At 38.2% G+C, this 20,746-nt stretch overlaps 1 protein-coding gene across 9 annotated transcripts in view; it reads right to left on the bottom strand.

Moving 5' to 3' along the window:
- The window catches only part of CFAP69 (cilia and flagella associated protein 69), a 99,079-nt gene that overhangs the window by 32,253 nt on the left and 46,080 nt on the right, over positions 1-20,746 (bottom strand). For 4 of the 9 annotated variants that reach the window (XR_011976651.1, XM_072651525.1, XM_072651524.1 and 1 more), the window contains exons 17-22: positions 19,665-19,857; positions 14,820-14,957; positions 9,575-9,651; positions 6,687-6,884; positions 5,018-5,104; positions 3,522-3,626 (exon numbers count right to left, since the gene is read on the bottom strand). Coding sequence is in view for 8 of the 9 variants with exons in the window: in XM_072651525.1 (XP_072507626.1) it covers positions 3,522-3,626; positions 5,018-5,104; positions 6,687-6,884; positions 9,575-9,651; positions 14,820-14,957; positions 19,665-19,857 (798 nt within the window). In the remaining variant the exon portion in view is untranslated. Of the gene's footprint in view, positions 1-1,429; positions 2,523-3,521; positions 3,627-5,017; positions 5,105-6,686; positions 6,885-9,574; positions 9,652-14,819; positions 14,958-19,664; positions 19,858-20,746 lie in introns of those variants that run through there. The other 5 variants (XM_072651527.1, XM_072651523.1, XM_072651522.1 and 2 more) reach the window with 4 other exon arrangements.

Here is a 20,746-nt window from a genome sequence, read left to right on the forward strand (position 1 = left end):
GAGATTTACTACCATTCAAATGAATTTGATCTAACAATCTATGCAGAAGACGTGAGGTCGATGATGAAGCCCTATCTGTCTAGACACTAGCTGGATGTACAGTTCATGCAACCCGCTATCGTGGACAGACATTCCAGATGGATGACGAACAGGGCCCCATACTGAATAGAGGAAAGAAAGTAAACGACCTTCACGGGAAAAATTACACAGTAGTTTTAATGAGCCCAAGCTTTTTCCTAAAACAGAAACTCAAATTCTTCTAGGTAAAGTAATTTTGCAAGTTAGAGAAATTAGACAAGTTAGAGAAAAGTTGATGATCTATGTTGGTAAGTGGAATTTACTTCCTATGAACTCCCTACACTGACCGAATCACAGGAACAGACAAAAAAAATCTCCAGGGATTCCTGCTTTCTGCCTATCAATCACAGAATGTTGCAGTCTCCAAAATCAAAATTTCAGATCAAACAAAAGGTAGTACAGACATGTATGACAGTATAGATAGACTGCAGAATATTGCCAAGGATAAATTATTTGCAAATGTTATAAAAGATATTATTTGAGATATACAATCAGAAAATGAGGTGAGGCACTCATGGAATGAATCAAAGATAAAATATGGAGGGCTGGCAAGCTGCATTTGCACCCAGGTAATAATAAAGGGTCAAGAAAAAGTCTTGGCACACTGGGTTGCATCACTCTCCCTATGAAGGAAGGACATGGATAAGAGTCAGACAAGATAAATCACGAATGGGTTGAAATCTGAATCCCTCACAATGAAATGCCCATAGACCCATTTATATATTAAGCAAAAACATTTTCCCCTACAGTGATTCTGACCAGAGGCTTTGAGGGAAGTTTTTGGGTGCCTAACCATCAACAGAAGAAGGATGCTGACAAATGTAGCCTGGAAGACATATATCGTACCACAGTAATGGCAAATGGTTAGGAATCCCTTAGCAGGATCCAGAGAAGTGTAGCCCAAAGCTGGAGATGCAGGTAGAACAGTGGGTGAAGTTAAGGTCTTCGAGAAAACTTGAATCTCTTTATGCCAGAGGAGATAAAATGGGAGATGGATCTGAGTCTGGATGAGGCCAAATAATTGGCATTTGTAGGATAAACTGGAAAGAGAAACTATGCCCAAAATGATACCTTACGTATGTCATCCTGGGTCATCTCCAGTCATCCTGATGAATACCTGGTCATTGAATTCAGATGGCTCTGGAGGAGAAGTGAGGCTGGTGACCTGCACAGCCCTCCTTCACTTAAAACAGAGTCAAATGCAAGCCATGTCATCATTTCTCTGATGGCATGGTCTTCGGCAAGGGACAAACACACATATACATATGCATGTATATACACACAAACATATAAACACACACATGCATGTATGTATACATACAGGTGTAAACATACACATACATATGTGTATATGTATATGCAGGTCCTATTTTTGATGGCAAATATTCGGCTGTACTCCACCAACAGAATGCTTTTCCAACTTGGATTCAATTTGAAGAAGGTGTGAATATGAAGATGAAATCTCTAGGTAAGACCCAGTTTACTGACAGCTTAAGATGGGATTACAAAAACTGAAGAAGGCTGCATGTTTTATGCTTTCACCAGTTTTCAAGTGCTTTTAAAAAGTCAGTGATGGGGATGGGGTGTCTGTAGAGACCTAGGCAGTGAGCCAGCTTCTTAAAGACCATGCCAGCAGTTATCTGCGCTGGCAGGCTCATCAAGCTGGAAAGACTCTGAGGAAGGGCCTAGTCATGGTGATCTGTCTGCTGGCAGAGGATTCGCCTAGTTGGGGTTTGTCACACTGGCTGTAGGATGATGAATTTTTTGGCCACAGCAACTCTTGAAGAGTTGTTTCAAATTGCAGAAACATTCAAATCGATGTTGGTGGAAGGAGAACTCATCACAACGAAACCACAGACCTTTGAAGTGCTGGGCGTAATCACTGATGTGTGGAAGCCTGGAAGACAAAAGCTCTAGTGGGACTAAATCCAGGCTCCTACTCCTAAAGCTTTGCATGCATTCAGCTTTTTCTTGCCATGTGATATTAGACTACAGAAGATTTTTCTTGCATCAGTTACATGACTCTTCTTATACTGAACTCTCTCTGTAGATATGGATGTGTGTATATACCTTTGTATACATGTGCACACCCATATATACTAAGTATATACACATATATTGCACTTGGTATCACTTTGCAGGTGCACTCATCAGTGGTAGCTTTTGTTTCTATGACAACTGTTCACTTTTAAGTGGTTGTGGTTTCAAGTGCTTTTAGCATTTTTTGTTGTGATTTGATTATCTTTTGTTGTCTTTTTTTTTAGCTTTTTGGTCTGAGCTTCCGAAGTATCCGTGAGAAAATTCTGTGTCAAGTCTTCCTGGTTGACGTGTTTCACGGAAACATTCTGTTGAGGAGCTGGGTCTTTTAAGGCCTTCTTTAAAGCGCTTCGCCCATTTGGTTTTTGTTCTATTTTTGCTGCAAAGAGTTTCCCATCACTGTTTTCCTGTTTTAAAATGTGTACACAAGGTTTTAGGAATAAGGTTTTGGGCTATGTAACTTTCTATTGTTCTATAAACGTGGGTATTTTTCTAAATATTTCCCTGCTTATACTTGTAAATATCTTTTAGAAAATGTATTTAGTTCAGTACTTTAATCAGTCACAAGTATTGTAAATATTCCAGCACGGTTTGAGGTAGAAATTATAAAAATGCAATTAAAGAGAGAGCACCAACCACTAAATAAACACTTGGCTGAATCCTGGGGCTGCAAGGACCGCCTGATACTTAAACGTCTCAAAATCACTAACAGGAAACACTGGATGAAGGTGTGCAGTAACAAGGGAGTGACGAGTACCTTTCAGGAGACTGGGGCTCTAGCTCTGTGAAATGCTATAAAGGCCAAACAGTGGATTGTGTTTTTCACATGAGAGGCAAGAACAGAGGCCTGGAGCTTTTGACTAGTTAGTCATACCTAGGAATGTCAATTTGACAGCTGTGAGAATGATGCATTGGAGGGGATTAAGATGAGGATAAAATCAGCGAGTGAATGTAAAGCATCACCTGACTGCAAGCTATGGATAGTATTATTGTTACGGTACATGACATGTCAAAAGAAGATAGCAAGGCCTGAGATGAGATTATTTGGGGTGGGAGGAAGCTAATCACCATTGTTAAGATGATGTGCCTGTTTAAAATTCTGCTTCTGCATCATCAAAACTGATTTTTGTTTCCATGGGCCTAGGTATGATATTAATAGACGTGTTATAATAGAAGAAAAGAAGTCATGCACACTGATTCCACTTCCATTTCTATGAGACCACCACTAGCCCCTCTTGTAATCTGAATCTGGGGTGGTGCTTCAGAGATAAACAAATCTGACTTCTGTGAGATCAAAAGAGAAACATCAGCAAAGCTTAAAACTGTTCAGAAGTTAACTGCTAGCTTGTTTGTCTAAATCTATGTAAAAGAACAGGTTCCCTTGCATTAAGGGAGAAAAATCTTACTGTTATATTAAGGCCTTTGAGGTCCGTTGAGTGAATTATGGCATTCTGTGGGTATTCTTTGGTTCTGGAAGACTCAATAGCCTTTTCCTGAAGCTTCTTTGCTTTCTGAAGATATGGAAAAGTTAAAAGAGAAAATAAGACAAATTTTTACAACAGCAATCACGTTAGCATGCGTTCAGAATGACAGAAAGACTATATTTTATATATGTCAAGTTTATTCTCTGGCTGTTCATTCACATCTGGAAGTTTTATTTACTTTCTAAAGGCATTAGGATTTTATTGGAAAGTTTTATCTTCAGTGTATTAAATAAGTCTGCAGCAATCTGGGAAAGTTAATGCCGTTTGTAAAGATGTCTGACTTGAAAATCAAGAAATAGGTTAGGTCAAGGGGTATCTGTCTTGATTCATGGAATATGGCTGTGTGAGGTTTTGGATTTAAATCTACTAATGCAGATTTTTATACTATTTGGCATAAATTTATATAATTTGCCTAAAGTTAATTAAAATCTAATAAATCAATATAATTTGCTGTAGTCATATTAAAACTCAACATTCACTGGAGGAAGTGGGGGAGGGGGAAGGTAAAGACTGATCTTCAGAGCTGAGTACTGACTCCTCTGGATCGCTTCTCAAAACTGAAAGAACAGCTGGGGATGATTTGCATCTAAGGTAGGAAGGGCTGTTCCCCAAGCCAGGTACACTTGGTCGCTCGGTGTTACCTTATTGCCTTTTTTTTTTTTTAATGCCAGAATTTGGACTAGGCCTGTTACTTTTAGGCAGGGATTTGATGCTTGAAATCTCATAGCAGGAGAGAGATTTGCAGTGTTGCATAGTGTCTCCAAAAATTGAATGGAAAAGGTGTAAAAGAAAAGAAAGAATGCACCTTTCTGAAATTGGGGTTGCTGCCTCCCTTACTTAAATAAACTCAGTCATTAGTCTGAATTGTGCCACTTGCCCTTAGTTTTCAGAAAGCAGAAGTGAAGCGAAGCTCTGCATTTTGGTGTGCCGATCAGCTTTTCCTACAAGTCCCTTTACCGTGTTTCATGGAACACTTTCTTTCTGTGATCACAGAAGTAACCACTAGTTGGGGAAGCAGGGGGATACAGAAGAATTGTTCCCTAGTCTCTACCCCTCACCTCAATGTTTTTGCAGAAAAACCAGCCCACTGATGATGGATGCAGGAGCATGACACAGCTGAAACATAAATATACTCTTTCTGTCCCTCATGCCCTCTCACTTAATGCTTTTACCATGACTTGCCTTCTGGTCTCTCAGGGTCACTCATGCCATTTGTATTCCTTCTGATAAACACATTCTATGAAACTCATGGAACTTTCTGGTGAAAGCCATTGCTAGAAACCTGTTATGTTCTGGCTCTATTGTTATTTTATAAAAATGCTACCAGAAATATGAACAAAAATTGCTTTTGAAATATAATTAGTCTTTGAATGAAGATAATGGCTTCTCAGGCTAGCAGAATTCTTTCAAGACCTTACCTTTAGAGCTTTAGCATTTGATGTTCTAGTCAAGAATTTTGCCCACGATTTATTAGCCATGTCTTTTTGCTTATGAGTGGCATGTATCTGTAATGAAAAATATTTGAAAAATATTAAAAATATATGCATACTTTAAAACAATTCTGTATGTGGGAAAGGAATACGGTGCTCGGTATTTGAATTGATGATGAGATATTTATTTAGAAAGCCCTAGATTTTGAAGGAGGTAATTTTTTCTCATTAAAGTGAATTTTCAGGCAGTTTATAAACTGGCTAAAGGAACCATACAGCTCAACATAAAAGACAGAATTCGTTTTGCTATGAAAAAAACTCCTTTGCTTTCTGTAAGGCTAAGATTTGAAGAGTTCACTATTTGAATTGTCAATTAAAAGGATATCAATATAAAATGACATGATTATTTTCATAACAACTCTGACTCTAAAGCAAGCATGATTACTCAGTTTTTTCCTTCCACTTTTGTGTTTGTATCCCTAGAGCCTGTCACATTGTCCATGTGCTTAATAAATGCTTATCGAACAAAGATAATCATATCTTCACTTTTATGTAATACTTTCAGGCTTTCAAGCACTTTCCTCAAAACAATATTGTGAGCCATGTAGTACAATTATTATCCCCATGCAGAGAAGAAACTGAGTTTCCTCATTTCTTAAGAAAGAGATAAATGGCTTTCCTAGGGTCACCAAGCTAATAAGTTCTGGGGTCAGGTCTGAACCTGCTCTTTCTGGTGTCGCACATCGCCTCCTTCTGAGCTTCTCACAGCAGTCTGGGCACAGCCTTTAATGTGTATTATATTGTTTCTATACACAACTAATTCCCCTATCATAACTCTATTCCTTAAAGATAGCTCTGGATATCCACGATTTAGGAGCATAGAAATTCATTCATTCATTCGTCCAATATTCATTAAACTACAGGACATCAGAGCAAAACCAGGGAGCTTAACAAAAGATTCGCCAGTTGAACAACTCATAAAACTAGTAATGGTATAATCACAGAAGATACATTTGACTAGTTTCACCTTAAAATGAAAACATTCCTTAACTACTCAGTTAAAGCATTTTATATATTTCTATGACTCTTATAACTCTGGGACTGTTGGTTGGTAACAAATGTTATTCTCCCAATTGTATAAAAGAATCAAAGCATATGCAGTTAAAATGACTTTCAGGTCATGCAGTGACGCAGTTAATAAAAGAACACAAAGCCTATGAATCTTAGGCAAATTCTGAGAAGTCTCGAATATCAGCGGTATTCTAGAAGTATCTGTGGTTTCACTGCCAATGTGGCCCATCATTCATTTATAGTAGGTCCTGCCATGTATATGTGCCAATATTGTCTCTATGGTTTATGAAAGGCAGGAGGTCCTCTGAGTTCTGATGTAATACTGTACCCATTAATTCTACTTCCATTTTATAAATAAAGAAAGTAGAAAATTGGAGTTTAAGTTACAGTTTCTTTAGAAAATGAAACTGATTAGAAGTATTGAAATGAGTTTTTCACTCCAACGCTTTCCCTTCAAACCTGAGGGATTTAGAAAAAAGTAAGAAAAAAAAGGAACCTTCTTATACATCTTAAATAAAGCAGCTTTGTACTGATTGGCCATGTCTGAGATGAGAATAGCCTTTTACTTGCAACCTCTCTAGCTCACCTTTATATATGCTTTCTGTTCACTGTGCATGTCTTGGTTTCTCTGGCTTTCAACCATCTCGCTCTGCAGAGCAGCCACCATTTTCCCGATGTTTTCTGAAGCTACTGTAATAGTTTCCAGTGTGGCTTTATCGGCACTGATGGGTCTGAATCGTTCAACTCTTAGTTCTGCATTTATTTCATTCCATATTTCTCCAGTCTTTTATAAGAAATTAAGCCTTATGATGAGTATAAATAAATGTTGGACTTTATCCCATTTGATTCAGTAGTACTACATTCTCATTCAGATTTTCTTCTATTACCTCTTGGGAATGTTAGGTACTTTTTATGGTAGTTACAGATTAGTAGGAATCTACTTGTAACAGAAGGGGTGTTCCATATTAAATGGTTTGCATAGAGAATAAGGGAATAAGCCAATTTAACCATAGCCTCATAACTATTACCCCAAACTTATTGCTATTGCTTTCTGCTTCATGACCCCCACTATTTTTTGAGTTGGAGTAGCAGCCAACCTTCTGCCTGGCTTCTGTTACCTTGTTTCCACTTCCCAAGTCCCAGGTGAGACCTGGACCCTAGGCCAAAGGCAGGCAGATTTAAAAATGATCATTAGAGGGGGATCAGCACTCTTCTGCTATGGAGAAATGCACTTGTACCTAGCAGGACGGTAAATTATTCTAAAGCAGAATAAACCCATTACACTGCACTTGTTGAGTATTAGAAAATTACTTAAATTAAGATAAAATCACATTAACTCAGGAAAGGAAAGAAATTTAATTCTTCTAAAATTGATGGAGAATGGATAGAGAAGATGCTGCTTAGATTTGTTTAGGAAAGAAGGAGAATGTTTACAGGAGCCAAACAACTTTCTAGTACCTTAGGAGTACTTACTTAAAAAAAAACAAACCCTAGATAATAAGAAAGGGGAAAAAATAAAGAAGTCAAAGTCTTTAATTGGTGCTCTGAAGTACATACATTATTTTTATCTATTCATAAAATAATGAATGTACATAACTGTGGAAAACTTTCTAGAGCTTAATTCCATTACTGACTGTTCAAAAGCATTAAAAAGAAAAAAGTACAGGGATATATATGAGCACGAGCAAAAGTCACTTTTCAACGTACGTGTCAAAAGATTAGAACAAAAAGTTCTCAAAAGGAGAATTGTACACTATGAAGAGCCCGTGAAAGAGCACTCCAAAATCACTACTGATGTGATCAATCAAAATCATATCAGTCCTCTTTCTCGTCCTCCTCCTCCACAGTCAAATAGGTGAAGTGCAGAGAGTGTCAACCCTGAAGCCGGGAAGACCTGAATTTAAATCTGGCTTCACATACTTACTGTCTGATCCTGGGCAAGTCACTTCACCCTGTTTGCCTCAGTTCCCTCATCTGTAAAATGAGCTGGAGAAGGAAATGGCAAACTACTCCAGTATCTCTGCCAAGAAAACCCCAAATGGGGTCACGAAGAGTGAGACATGACTGAAAAATGACTGAGTAACAACAACGAAGTCCAAAGGACACTGAAGATCCACCTCACACCCTGCAAATGGGCAAAGATGACAAAAGATTGGAATAGTCAGTGTGAGAGGGGTTATGGGAAGAGAGGCACCACAGCACCTTATTGTTAGAGTTGTCAATTAGCACAACCACGTTAGAAATAAACAGGAAATTATCTGAAATTGAACTGAGATTGAAATCAAATAAAATGACTAAAAGATACATACCCTTTGACCTAATATTCCATTTTTTGTTGTCATTGTTCAGTAGTGTCCAATTCTTCATGACCCCATTGGGAGTTTTCTTGGCAGAAATACTGGAGGGGTTTGTCATTTCCTTCTCCAACTCATTTTACAGATGAGGAACTGAGGTTAACAAAGTGAAATGACTTGCCCATGGTCATACAGCTAGTAAGCATCTGAGGCCAGATTTGCAATCAGAAAGAAGAGTGTTTTCTGACTCCAGGCATGGCACTCTATCCACTATACCACTACCTCTCTCTAAATATTCTATTATTAGTCTTATACCCCAGGGTGGCCCCTGACAACAGGATAGTCCCCATGGATATACCAAAATATTTATAGCAGCACTTTGTGTGATAGCAAAGAGTGGGAAACAGATGTCATCAATTAGGGAAGGGCTAACCAAACTGTAATACATGAATGTAAGGAGATATTACTACGCTGTAAGAAATGACAAATGGGATAAATACAAAGAAGCATAGGAAGATCTCTATGAACCCACCCAGAGCAATGTAAGCAGAACCTAGGAAACAATACACTCCAGGACCACAAGAGAAACAGAAAGAACCACCAGAAAAAAAAAACTCTAAAGTGAATGTTGCAAAATGACTAATAAGCTTGGCTTGGAAGAAGGGGTGGCAGGAGGTCCAGAAGTGTCACACACTACCAATGTTCTGATTTCTCTATGTTCCTGATCAGTTGGGTTGGTCTGTTCCCTCTTCTTCCTCTTTTATTTTGGTCTTTAATGAGATGGCTCTCTGAGAGGGGTGGGGAGGTATATTTTAGGAAATTATGGAGATGTATAAAACCCAACATATCTATGAAAAACTAATTAAAAACACTTAACTAAGCCCAGTCTTTGTCATTTTACCTTTTACATGTTAATATTTTATATTTGTTTACATGTTAATTCTCTATATCCTTACAAAAACCATGAATCTGAATGAAAAAGAACTAAGGTTGTCCTGTGAAGAGGATGTAAATTAGTACAGGTTATATTTTTATAATAATATCAAATATCCTATGGAAGCTAACAATTATGTGGTACATCCATAATGCCAGCATCCAGTACTCACAGCTACCAGTGGGTTTCTTACAGTGCTTGTTTTTTTGCAGCACATCAATTGTAGGATCATAAGAAGATACTCACTTTAAAATCAAGATATCTATGTATGACACAGAGTGTGACAAAATCTTCAGCGGACAAGCCTGGTAGATTTTCAAAATCTAAATGAAGTTTATAAAATAGGAATTACTTTAACAGCATGGAAGACATGAGAAAACACATACTTTTCACTGAAATGAATGCTGGTAGCTAACCACTTCTGGCCTCAACTCAATTTAACACCTTACTTCTGTGACTGACTGCTTTCTGCCCATGAATCTGTGCTGATTAGCTGCTGACAGTTCCTTATTTTACAGTAACTGTGGAGAGAAAAAAGTCTTCTTTCTGCTCGGTGGTTCAATTTTTAAAATAAGAGAATGTTTCTGAGCTATTTTAGAAGAATCTGGACAGGGTGTGGTGGTTTTATTGTATCTTCCCAGTACAAAAAAGACTTTGTTGACTAATATATCAGTCAGTCTAGGGACTCTAGGAGTGCTGACCTTGGGATTAGAAAAGCTAGAGTGGAATAGGTGTTGTGTAACTTAATGCCTGTGTGACCCTGGGGCCCTTACTTAACCACTTTGGGTCTCAGCTTCTTCATAGGAAAAGTGAAGGAGTTGGATCAGATGACCTCTAATGCTCCTTCCATCTTTAAGTCCTTAGACTTAGTCCATGATTGTGATTCCAAACAGGATGACCAGTTCCCTAGGTGGTAAGTAATCTTCAGTGGCATGGTTACTACTTTTCTCTATTATTATGACTCCTCATTCAGAATTGAAAAATTCTCCCTAATTGAATGGGAGATGCTTGAGTGCAGGGCCTATTCTGGAAATTTCCCTATAGAAGAAGGCTGCCCCAGTTTAGCTTCTGCAACTCAAAACAATGAATTAAATGTGCACTGTTGATTTATTCACATATTCAGTTGAATGCTTGCTGGCTACTGAGTGTAGGAGTGGAATAAAACAGAGTCCCTGACCTCAAGGACGGAACAATCTATTTGGAGAGGCACAGTAACGCAACATAAGGCTGTATATAGTTTGGCCAAATTAAGATGGAGACTGGCTAGATTTGCTCAGTGCTTTACATGTACATTATATCATTTGATCCTCCCAATGAGCTGGTTGGGTAGGTACTGCATTGGAAAATGGACAGTATTAATTTGTAATAGGCCACACCTGCATAGCTCTCAAATAGTATTCTGCAGCTGAAGAGCAAGAGAACAGAAAGGACAGTGGGTGAGATCCAGGTGCTTAGGACCTGCTATAGCAGCTGAAAATATAAAGAAAGGAAGTCTAGGGTGATGGTCAAAGTACAGTAGGAAACCATAGATTAGAGTATGGTGGGTAGGGAAGCAATGATGAAGGTAAAGAGTCTATTTTATAGATACTGGGAAATAGGAGAAGAAAACAACAAGAGAACTGCAGTTGAGGATGTGGGAAATGAACTTGACATCTAGGAGGCAGCAGGTGTGCCCAGGAAGGCTGGGGAAGTCCTTTCTCCCTTATGCTGTTCCCTGAAAAACGGAAGATGAGTTAGAAATCCCACCAGAAGGGGGCAAATTTGACCTCACTGAGACTTGGGGTGATCATGCCTCTCACTTGACTTGGAAAGCATCCTGTTTATTTAAAAGAAGCAAACTAGTTCCAAGTTTGTGGCAGGGTAGACTATTCTATACTGAGAAGAAATCCTTGTGTAGTTCATCCTCCACAATTGGTCTTCTGATTAGCAAAAGGGCAGGTGTGACTAGCTGGTCCCTTGGTCCTTATGTTTGGGGAACAGTGCCAAAGGGGATGGCCACCACACCGAGGAGCTGCCCACTCAGAGGAATGTTAGGAACCAGGGGGCCAAGCATGGTGAAGACTGGAGGGAGTAGAACAAGAAACAGTATTGTGCTGAGAGTAATACAGATCACCTGAACAAAAAAGGGGAACTAAATGAAGAGTTAGGGAAGGAGACTGCAGTCCCAGCAGAGACTTTATTACAGAGTAGTGTGGTGGCTTTCAAGTATCTGGACATTTGCTGAAGCTCCCTTGCTGCCATAGGCAAAGCAGCTAATAATTTTCTGAACTGGCCTTACTGTTAGTCTCATCTCTCAAAAGGTGCAGGAACCAAGAAGTTGAAATTCTATTTGGATCTGATTTTCCAACAAGGAGGAACTATTGCTGGGATGAAAACAGTGGTAACTTTGGGGGGAAGAGACCACTGCACATTCCAATTTATTATACAGAAGAAAAGGAAACTCAGGAAGAGTTTGGTGTGCATCCTAGACTGCAGGAGAACAAATTTCAGAGTTCAGAGAAAAGACAGGTAGAATTCTACAGATAAAAAAATCAAGAGAGAAAGTTGGCCCTGGAAGCTCTCAAAACCGAAAATCCCAAGACACAAAGAGAAACAATTCTGATGAGAAGGAAAAGGGAGAGTTGTCTAAGGAGATCACTGTGGGTAGTCTTCCTGTAACCTTACTGGGGAGGCTACCCATCCATTCAGGGGGAATGGACATAAATATTAATAAAGGCTTTCCTGATTTCACAATAGCTAAGGTATAACGTCTGAACTGGAAATGGCAAAACAAAATAGTCTGATGGAGAATTAAAATAGAAAATAAGCAAGGAGATAATAAAAGAACACCTGGAGAAGTTTTGTCACCAAGCTCAGATGAACTACATCACAGCATACTGAAAGAACTGGCAAATGTGATCACTAAACCATTGTCAAGGATCATTGAAAGATTCTGGACAAATGAAGCCATGCTATATGTTTAGTGAAGATCAAATGTCATTCTGCTTTTCAAAAAAGGAAAGTGCAATCTGCAAACTGGCGGCCAGTGACTCTGATTTTAATTCCTGGCAAGAAATAAATAAATAAAACATTAAAAAAAATAATTGTTCATCAATGCCTCCAGATAGAGGCTCAGAAAACAAAGCACCAAAAATCTGAAGCCTGAGACATTATCCCCCACACCCCAGGTACAGAGGCTGACTCTAACATAAAGTTAACAGTGAAGAAATAGGCCATTTAAAAATAAGTAAAAAACCAGACTGTAGATAGCTACTTTTAAAGCTTAAGAAAAAAACTGATCACAAGTCCAAAAAGAGTGACTGGAAGAGCTTAAAAAGAACTTTAAAAATCAAATTAGAAGGGTTGAGGAAAAATTGGAAAAAGAAATGAGTAATGTAAGAAAAGAAGGAAATCATGAAAAGAAAGTCAATTAGAAAAAGAGATCCAACAACTTACCAAAGAAAATAACTCCTTAAAAATTAGAACTGGGCAAGGGGAAGCTAATGACTTTATAATACATCAATAAATAATAAAATAAAATAAAAAGAATGAAAAATAGAAGAGAATGTAAAACACCTCATTAGAAAAACTGAAAAACAGATCAAGATACTATGAGAATTATCAGATTACCAGAATATTATTATAAAAAAGAGTCCAGAGACTTATGCAATAAATGACTTCAATAAATTATTAAGATGTTCTGCTGTGAAAAAAAAAATAAAGAGATGACTGTGGATGGTCCACACAAGGGAGCCACTCAGAAATTTAGTTTAAAAAAGTGTACAGAAGATGAAAACAACAATAAGCATGGCATGGTCCTGGAAGTTTGGTGGCCAAGTGTTAAAGCTCATAATTATCTGAAGCTGGAGAGAAAACTAGGGAGAACAAAAAAGTGGTGGCGGCAGCAGTGGTGTTCTTTTCTATCATGGAAAAGGAAGAAGATAAGGAACAGAACTGCTGATGTGGGCAAGTGAAATGATTATACCAACTGATGACGGCAGGAAGGCAGAGCAGTTCAGTTCTTACTGTGCTTCTGTTTTTCCTGCCAAGAATGACCTTCAGACAGGCAAGGCCCAGAATGGCTAAAACGGAGTTGATTTCCAAGATAAGTAAGAAAAAAGCAAAAGGGAACCGAGATGCTCTTGATGAAGTCAAGTCACCTTGCATAAGATGTATCCTAAAGGGGCAGGTGTGACTGCTGATCTATTGTTGATGATCTTTGAAAGGCAAGAGAGAGGGAGAGGGAGGGGGAGAGAGGGAGAGGGAGGGAGAGAGAGGGAGAGGGAGGGAGAGGGAGGGGGAGAGAGGGAGAGGGAGGGAGAGGGAGAGGGAGGGAGAGAAATGGAGAGGGAGGGGGAGAGAGGGAGAGGGAGGGGGAGGGAGGGAGAGGGAGGGGGAGGGAGGGAGAGGGAGGGGGAGGGAGGGAGAGGGAGGGGAGGGAGGGGGAGGGAGGGAGAGGGAGAGGGAGGGGGAGAGAGGGAGAGGGAGGGGGAGAGAGGGAGAGGGACGGGGAGAGAGGGAGAGGGACGGGGAGAGAGGGAGAGGGAGGGGGAGAGAGGGAGAGGGACGGGGAGAGAGGGAGAGGGAGAGGGAGAGAGGTACTCTAGGAAAGAAGAAGGGCAAATAGCCTGAATTTCATAAAAGGGAAGAGAAAATGGAGTCATAAAACTATATCTTAGTGAGCCTGACTTTGATTCTCAGCAAAATTCTAATGGATATCATTAAAGGGATGGTTAATGAATATCTAGAAAAGCAAGGAGTAATCACAAAAATAACCTGTATAATTTTGAAGAAAAACAGAGCTACAGAATACTATTTTCTTTTTTTGATCATATTTGGTGTCTAACATTTCATCAAAGCATTGGACAAAATCTTGAATGCTATTATTTGGAAGACGTAGAGATGTGGGCTAGGTGACAGTACAATTAGATTGAAGGGGATGTGACAGAGAAGCACTTCATAAGAATTTACTTTCTAACCACTGTGCGAAGGGTAAAGTGAAACATTCCTTGTTTTCAAAGAGCTCATATTCTAACTGGGGGAGATAACAAATCAGGACAGATGGAAATTAGTTGGAAGGACCACATTCACATCAACAGGGACTTAAAGGGAACTAGGCCCATAATTGTTAGGTGAGATTTTGGTGGGATGAGTAGGAGGTAGGGGGAGCAAGAGAGGGAAATGGGGAAGGCAGAGAAAAGGAGGAGAGAGAGAGAGAGAGAGAGAGAGACAGAGAGACAGAGAGACAGAGACATACAAAGAGAAACAAAGAGACAGAGACAGAGGCAGAGGCAGAGAGACGGAGAGACACACAGAGAGAATGCAAGCAACAGCAAATGAATGGACAAATGTTAGGCTCTTCTTGGAAACCACGTAACTGTAGGGATGGCAGGGAACAGAGGCACAGGTAGAGCAGTTAACAAGTTACTGGGCCAAGATATAAGCTCCATGGATTGTGACCCAAATGTCTTTTATCACTTGGCCATTTCCATGAGTTTGGCTAAACTCTTACCTAGTTTGCCTAATACAGCATAAATTTTTGCTCTGATATTTTCAGAGACCTCCATGATTGAAGTAGTAGGACAGCTGGCAGGCATTGGAATGACTTTTTGTTCTTCTTGAAAACTAGTCATTAGAGGTTTCTTTGCATCTAATGTTGAATATCATGGAAAATAAAACAAGAGAAAGAGTTACAGTTATTAGAATAATTATCTACTTTACAATGAATTGTATTTAATAGATTAATAACATATACTGTGAAGAAAAGAAAATTTTAAGTCTATGTTAGAAACACGCTTGACACTTCGTAAGGTATCAAGGAAAATTTACTGCAGCCGAGTTCAGAGGAACTGAACACTGGCTAACGTGGGCCCTCATCTTCTTTCAGGAAGAGGGAGCGCTGAGTACAGAAGTGAGATGAGCTATATACAGTTAATTCAAAACAAATCCTCCCATCGGGGGAGAGATTGGTCCGTTCCCCTTCAGGTCACTACCTCTTTACACACCCCTTACATGTCTCCTTCACAAGTTTCCCCTTCCTTCTCTAACATATGAAATGTGCCTAATTTTGTGCTTTTTCTCCCCCATGGGCAGAGAAGTTAATAGGCAAGTAGCTTATTAGGCAAGCACAAAGAAGAAAAGCTTTCTCCTGGTTCTTCCCAGTCATTTTTCTGAACCACCGCAGGCCAGATTGGCCCCTATCCTGATTCTGTGGTTTTCTGAAGGCCACTGTCTGTCTGCTGATTGGTTGAGTCCACCTGTAACCTGCTAACCTTCTTATTATCTGACTTACTCTCAATTACTCCATCAACTAACAACAACTTCTGTAGTAATTTAACTCTTTGCCATCTCTCACAGTCTATATTCTTGTTTTTTTTCATTGTTAAGGAGAAAATTTGAGAATTTTCAGTTTCATTCTTTAATACATGAAACTGATTTCAAAATGATTTTATTTAAAAGGGCTCTTCCATAGAACTATCTATCCTAATTTTGAAACTTATTAAATAATGTCAGGTTAAGAATGACAATCTCTTCTTGTCTATTATGTACTATGACATAAATAAAATTATTCTGTGATTCAATAATTCAAAATTAAGCACTAATAAAGAAGAATAACTTGTTATTTTAAAAGGAGGAACTCAAAGTTTGTTTAAGGAAAATGATTTCCATTTAAAGATGACTAAACAGAGTAATTAGGGTAATTAGGGTTTAAACAAAACTATAATAAGAATAAAAAGGCTGTTAGGAAAAAATATATATAAACATATATAGTATGATATCCTTAATGAACTCTATAAATATTACATGTCACTAATCTGTACTTTACTAATGTGGGATGTGTGGTAATTGAGGAATGGGGGCAAAGTATAGTTTGCTTTGCAAGGTGTTAATTCACCCAAGAAGGTGATAGTGGATATGACAGTGATATGAAAGTGATAGTGGACGGTGACCTGGATAGTGACAGGAATGGATAGATGGGTGAGAGTGCTTACTGTGTACCAAGCCCACTGTGCTAAGTCCTGAAAAATCTGGAGAATCCCTTATTGTCAAGGAGCTCTCACCTTGATGGAGTGGACAAAAAACAGAGAGTACAGCTGCAGGGCAGATGGAAAGGCCCAGAAACCTACAGGATTCAGTGTTGGAATGAGTGCTAAGGCCCAGGGGTTCTGAGGTTATACAGGACTAGAAACTGTAGGTAGAGATCTATGGAAGGAACTAGGCATGTTTAGAGAGAAAAAAAAAATGTAAGAAAGAGATGACAGTCATTTTCAAAGTATGAAGGGCTGCCAATGGGGAAGAAAGTAAACCTCCTTGGTTTGGAATTGGAGAAGAGATTTGGGAGCATGGAGTGGAAGATACAGATGAGTAAATTCCAGCCTAAAAAAACCTCCTTAACACTTGGAGGATTGTTGGAGATAATGCAGAAATCACTGGTAACTGGGGTCGGACTTGTGCAAGATGTCTTCTGAGGAAACAGACAACCCTAAGGTTGTGTGATTCAAATCTTTATGTTTATGAATGAGCTGTAGAAGCATTGCTTCAGAGGAACAGTAAGCTGCAGAGAAAAAGATGTTTTAAGAAGTTCTCATGTTCCTTTGACATTTTTATTCACTTATGAAAATTTTATATGTTAAATAAAAATCATTCTCATTCAATTGCATTCAATATTTGTTTAGTACCAACTATAATTAACCACTAAGGCAATACTTACTAGTTCTTTTTACTTTATAACACTATAGCTTGGGTTACTATATTACTAGAATGTAATATAAATTCATTTATTAAACTTACAAAACAAATAAACAAGGGGTTTTTGTGAAAAGATTCATCTTCACCTAAACGATTCCTTAAAGACTCCAACTTCTCTAATGAATTGATCTATTGACTTACTTATAATTAATTACATAGCATAGAAGAAGTTAAAGACAGGGAGACAGATGGAACAGAAAAATCTAAAGTCATAGCATCAGGATTCAATGACAAAAAAATCAGTTTAAAACAATGATAAAACACATTTGAAACAATAATGTAAGTCAATAGGAAAACCTGATTCAATTTATAAAAATTAATTTATGCAAACTTTTAAGAACACATTTATTTGGTAAAGTGAGGTGCCCCTAAAAAGTATTTATATGCAAAGAACAAATTCTCTTGAGAGATTTTATAGTATAAGGGTGACATAAAGCCCCTTTCAGATTTTTAGTGATCGATGTTGCACTTTGTAAAGATATTTGAAAGGTCCATTTTACTTTGTAAGATTCAGAAAACTCACAAAGGCTGCAAACATTTTCCTGATCTGTCACAGCGTAAACATAGAAGACTGAGAGTTTAAAAGCAAAGAAGCCTGCTGAGGAGTCCAGCTCTGAGGTTGAACTTACTGGCCCTTGAGGCTGGTGCCCTATGGCTCAGGATCTTGTACTAATCTTGACAGCTAGAACAGAGGGGATCCATTTACACATTTACCACATGTTTTTTAGAGGAAACAAAAGAAAAATGACTTTTCATTCAATAGGGAGGTATTGTGGAGAGTATTTTGGACTTCAAAGCCAAAAGACTTGGGGTTTGAACTTGACTCTGACCCTGACCGGCTGGAGCTATCTTCATTTATTGAAGGCAATAATATTTATACTCCCTATCTACAGGACTGTTGGAAGGAGAACTTTACAGACTTTAAAACTCAAACATAAATTTGAGCAATGACTACTCTTGGCTTCCTCATCTACATGCTGGTGGGCGTTGGACTACTATTTTCAGATCCTTTCCATTTCTAAATTCCACTTTGATGGGGAGAATGAAAATTGTCTTGAAAAAGCACCTGTCTGAGGGTGACATAATCTTGTCTTGGGGAGAAAACTTTGCAAACTTTGTTTGCAAAAGAAACAAACACCTGTACAAGAGATTTGCCAATAACTGGGGCTTCCACCAACACTCTGGCAAAAAGATCTACTGTATTTTCAACATGTCCTTAACAAGGATGAAGCTTCTTCATACTTTTCTGATACCTTGTGAAGAACTCTTTTATAAAATATATATTTTATTCATTTTTATTTTAATCCATTTACTGTTATCAATATGATTGTATTTAAAAAGCCATTCCCCAATTTTCATGAAGAGAAGTCAAAGCTATAGTCATAAGAAAAAATGCTCTAGATCACTACTGATAGAGAAATGCAAATTAAAACAACTCTGAGGCACCACCTCACACCTATCACATGGGCTAATATGACAAAAAAGGAAAATGATGTTTGTTGGAGGGGATGTGGGAAAACTGGAACAGTAATGTACTGCTGGTGAAGTTGTGAACTGACCCAGTCACACTGGAGAGCAATTTGCAACTTTGCCCAAAGAGCTATAAAACTGTGCATACCCTCTGATCCAGCAATACCACTGCTAGGTCTGTATCCCAAAGATGTAAAAAAAGGAAAAAGAAACTCTTAGTACAAAAATTTTTGTAGCAGTTCTTTTTGTGGCAGCTAAGAATTGGAAATTGAGGGGATACCCATCAATTGGGGAATGGCTGAACAAGCTATGACATATGATTGTAATGGAGTATGATTGTGCTATAAGAAATGACAAGCAGGCTGATTTCAGAAAAACCTGTAAAGACTTCTACGAACTGATACAAAGTGAAGTGAACAGAACAGGAAAATGTTGTACATAGTAACAGCAGTACTGTACAATGAACAACTGTGAATGACCATTATTTTCAGCAATATAATCGTGTGTGTATGTGTACGTGCGTGTGTTCATCCTTTGTTGCCGAAGAAGACCATGCTATCAGAGAAATAATGACATGACTTGCACTGGACTTTGTTTTGAGTGAGGCAGGGCTGTGCAGGTCACCAGCCTCACTTCTCCTCCAGAGCCATCTGAATCCAGTGACCAGATATTCATCAGGATGACTGGAGATGACCCAGAATGAGGCAATGGGGTTTAAGTGACTTGCCCAAGGTCACACAGCTAGTTAGTGTCAAGTTGTCTGAAGTGAGATTTGAATTCAGGTCCTCCTGACTCCTGCACTGGTGCTCTATCCCCTGCACCACCTAGCTGCCCAGGGGCATCTCCAGTCAACATCTCCAGAGAAAAAACTGATATTGTTTGAATACAGGCTAAAGAATACTATTTTTCACTTTCAGTCTTCTTGTATAAAATGAGTAATCTGACTAAAATGAAATGTTTCACATGATTGTACATGTACAACCTGTATCTAATTGCTTACTGTCTTAGGGAAGGGGGAGGGAAGGAAAGAGGGACAGAATTTGGAACTCAAAACTTTTTAAAAATGTTAAAATGTTAAAAAACTGTCAACATGTAATTGGGGAAAAAATGAAATATTAAAAAATATGCTTCTATTTACCAATTATCTTCCCATCTTCATCACGTTTTACACCTAAGTCTTTTTCTTCTTCTCTCCACAACTTAATTAAGAGATTGGCAGCTGTCTGGTCTTTCTTCCCTCGCCAAGTATTGACATGAACAGAGGTTTTGGGATTATCACAGAATTCCACCATTATTCCAAGAATGAGATTACAGAAGTTTTTTTGGTTTAACTTTATCAAGAAAAAGAGAGAAGAAAAAAGTTGAAAGAAATTCAAAGAGATATTGTGTTTAGAAGCAAAGTGAAATGTTTCTGTATTTTTTTTCTAAATGATTTTTTTAAAGATAGGAGAATCTAATTCAATAATATTTGGGATACTCTTCTGTTTAAATGGAAAGAAATCATGCATGAAGTGTAATGGAAAATATCTCTGAATATGTAAAAATTGGAGAGAAAAAGTCCTAATTCAGATGAAATTGCTGAATAGTTTTGTGTGGTTTTGGGCAAGGTATTTAACTTTCTGGGATTTCAGGTTTCTCATCTCTAAAATAAAAAGGTTGCATTCCTTGATCTCGAAGGTCCCTTCTACTTCTAAATCCTATGATTCTATGATAAATGTCACAGGAGCAAAAATCAGGTACTTTGACTATTGTTGGAAAATACCTACCTATTGAAACTCTGTTCATTAGAAAACTTATGACTATTAATTTGGTTTCTAAGTAGATTTTCTTACTGAGAAGAGATGACTAGCCAATATGAAAGTATACTTATATACACATATATATACTATGTATGCATATCTGTATATACAACATACTATATATGTGTGTGTATATATGTGTGTCTCATATATATAAACAAACACATACACATATTCAAATAATTACTGTAACTTAATAAGTTGTCGATCTAGTTTAACATGGATTCTTTTGTAATTTTGGTTAGAATAAATCTGTATCCAAGATTTCTTGGACAGGCTGATATAATTGAGTCTCGTGATCATCGCAGCAGGTGCTAACAGTTGGTATCCTTTTTCTCAACCATTTTACAGCCTAACACAGAAATCCTCTTGTTACAGGTTTTCTGGTCAGTATTCTACACTCACTAACCCCATTTTAAAC

Source organism: Notamacropus eugenii, chromosome 3, assembly GCF_028372415.1.
Source record: "Notamacropus eugenii isolate mMacEug1 chromosome 3, mMacEug1.pri_v2, whole genome shotgun sequence".
Classification (NCBI taxonomy): Eukaryota; Metazoa; Chordata; class Mammalia; order Diprotodontia; family Macropodidae; genus Notamacropus; species Notamacropus eugenii.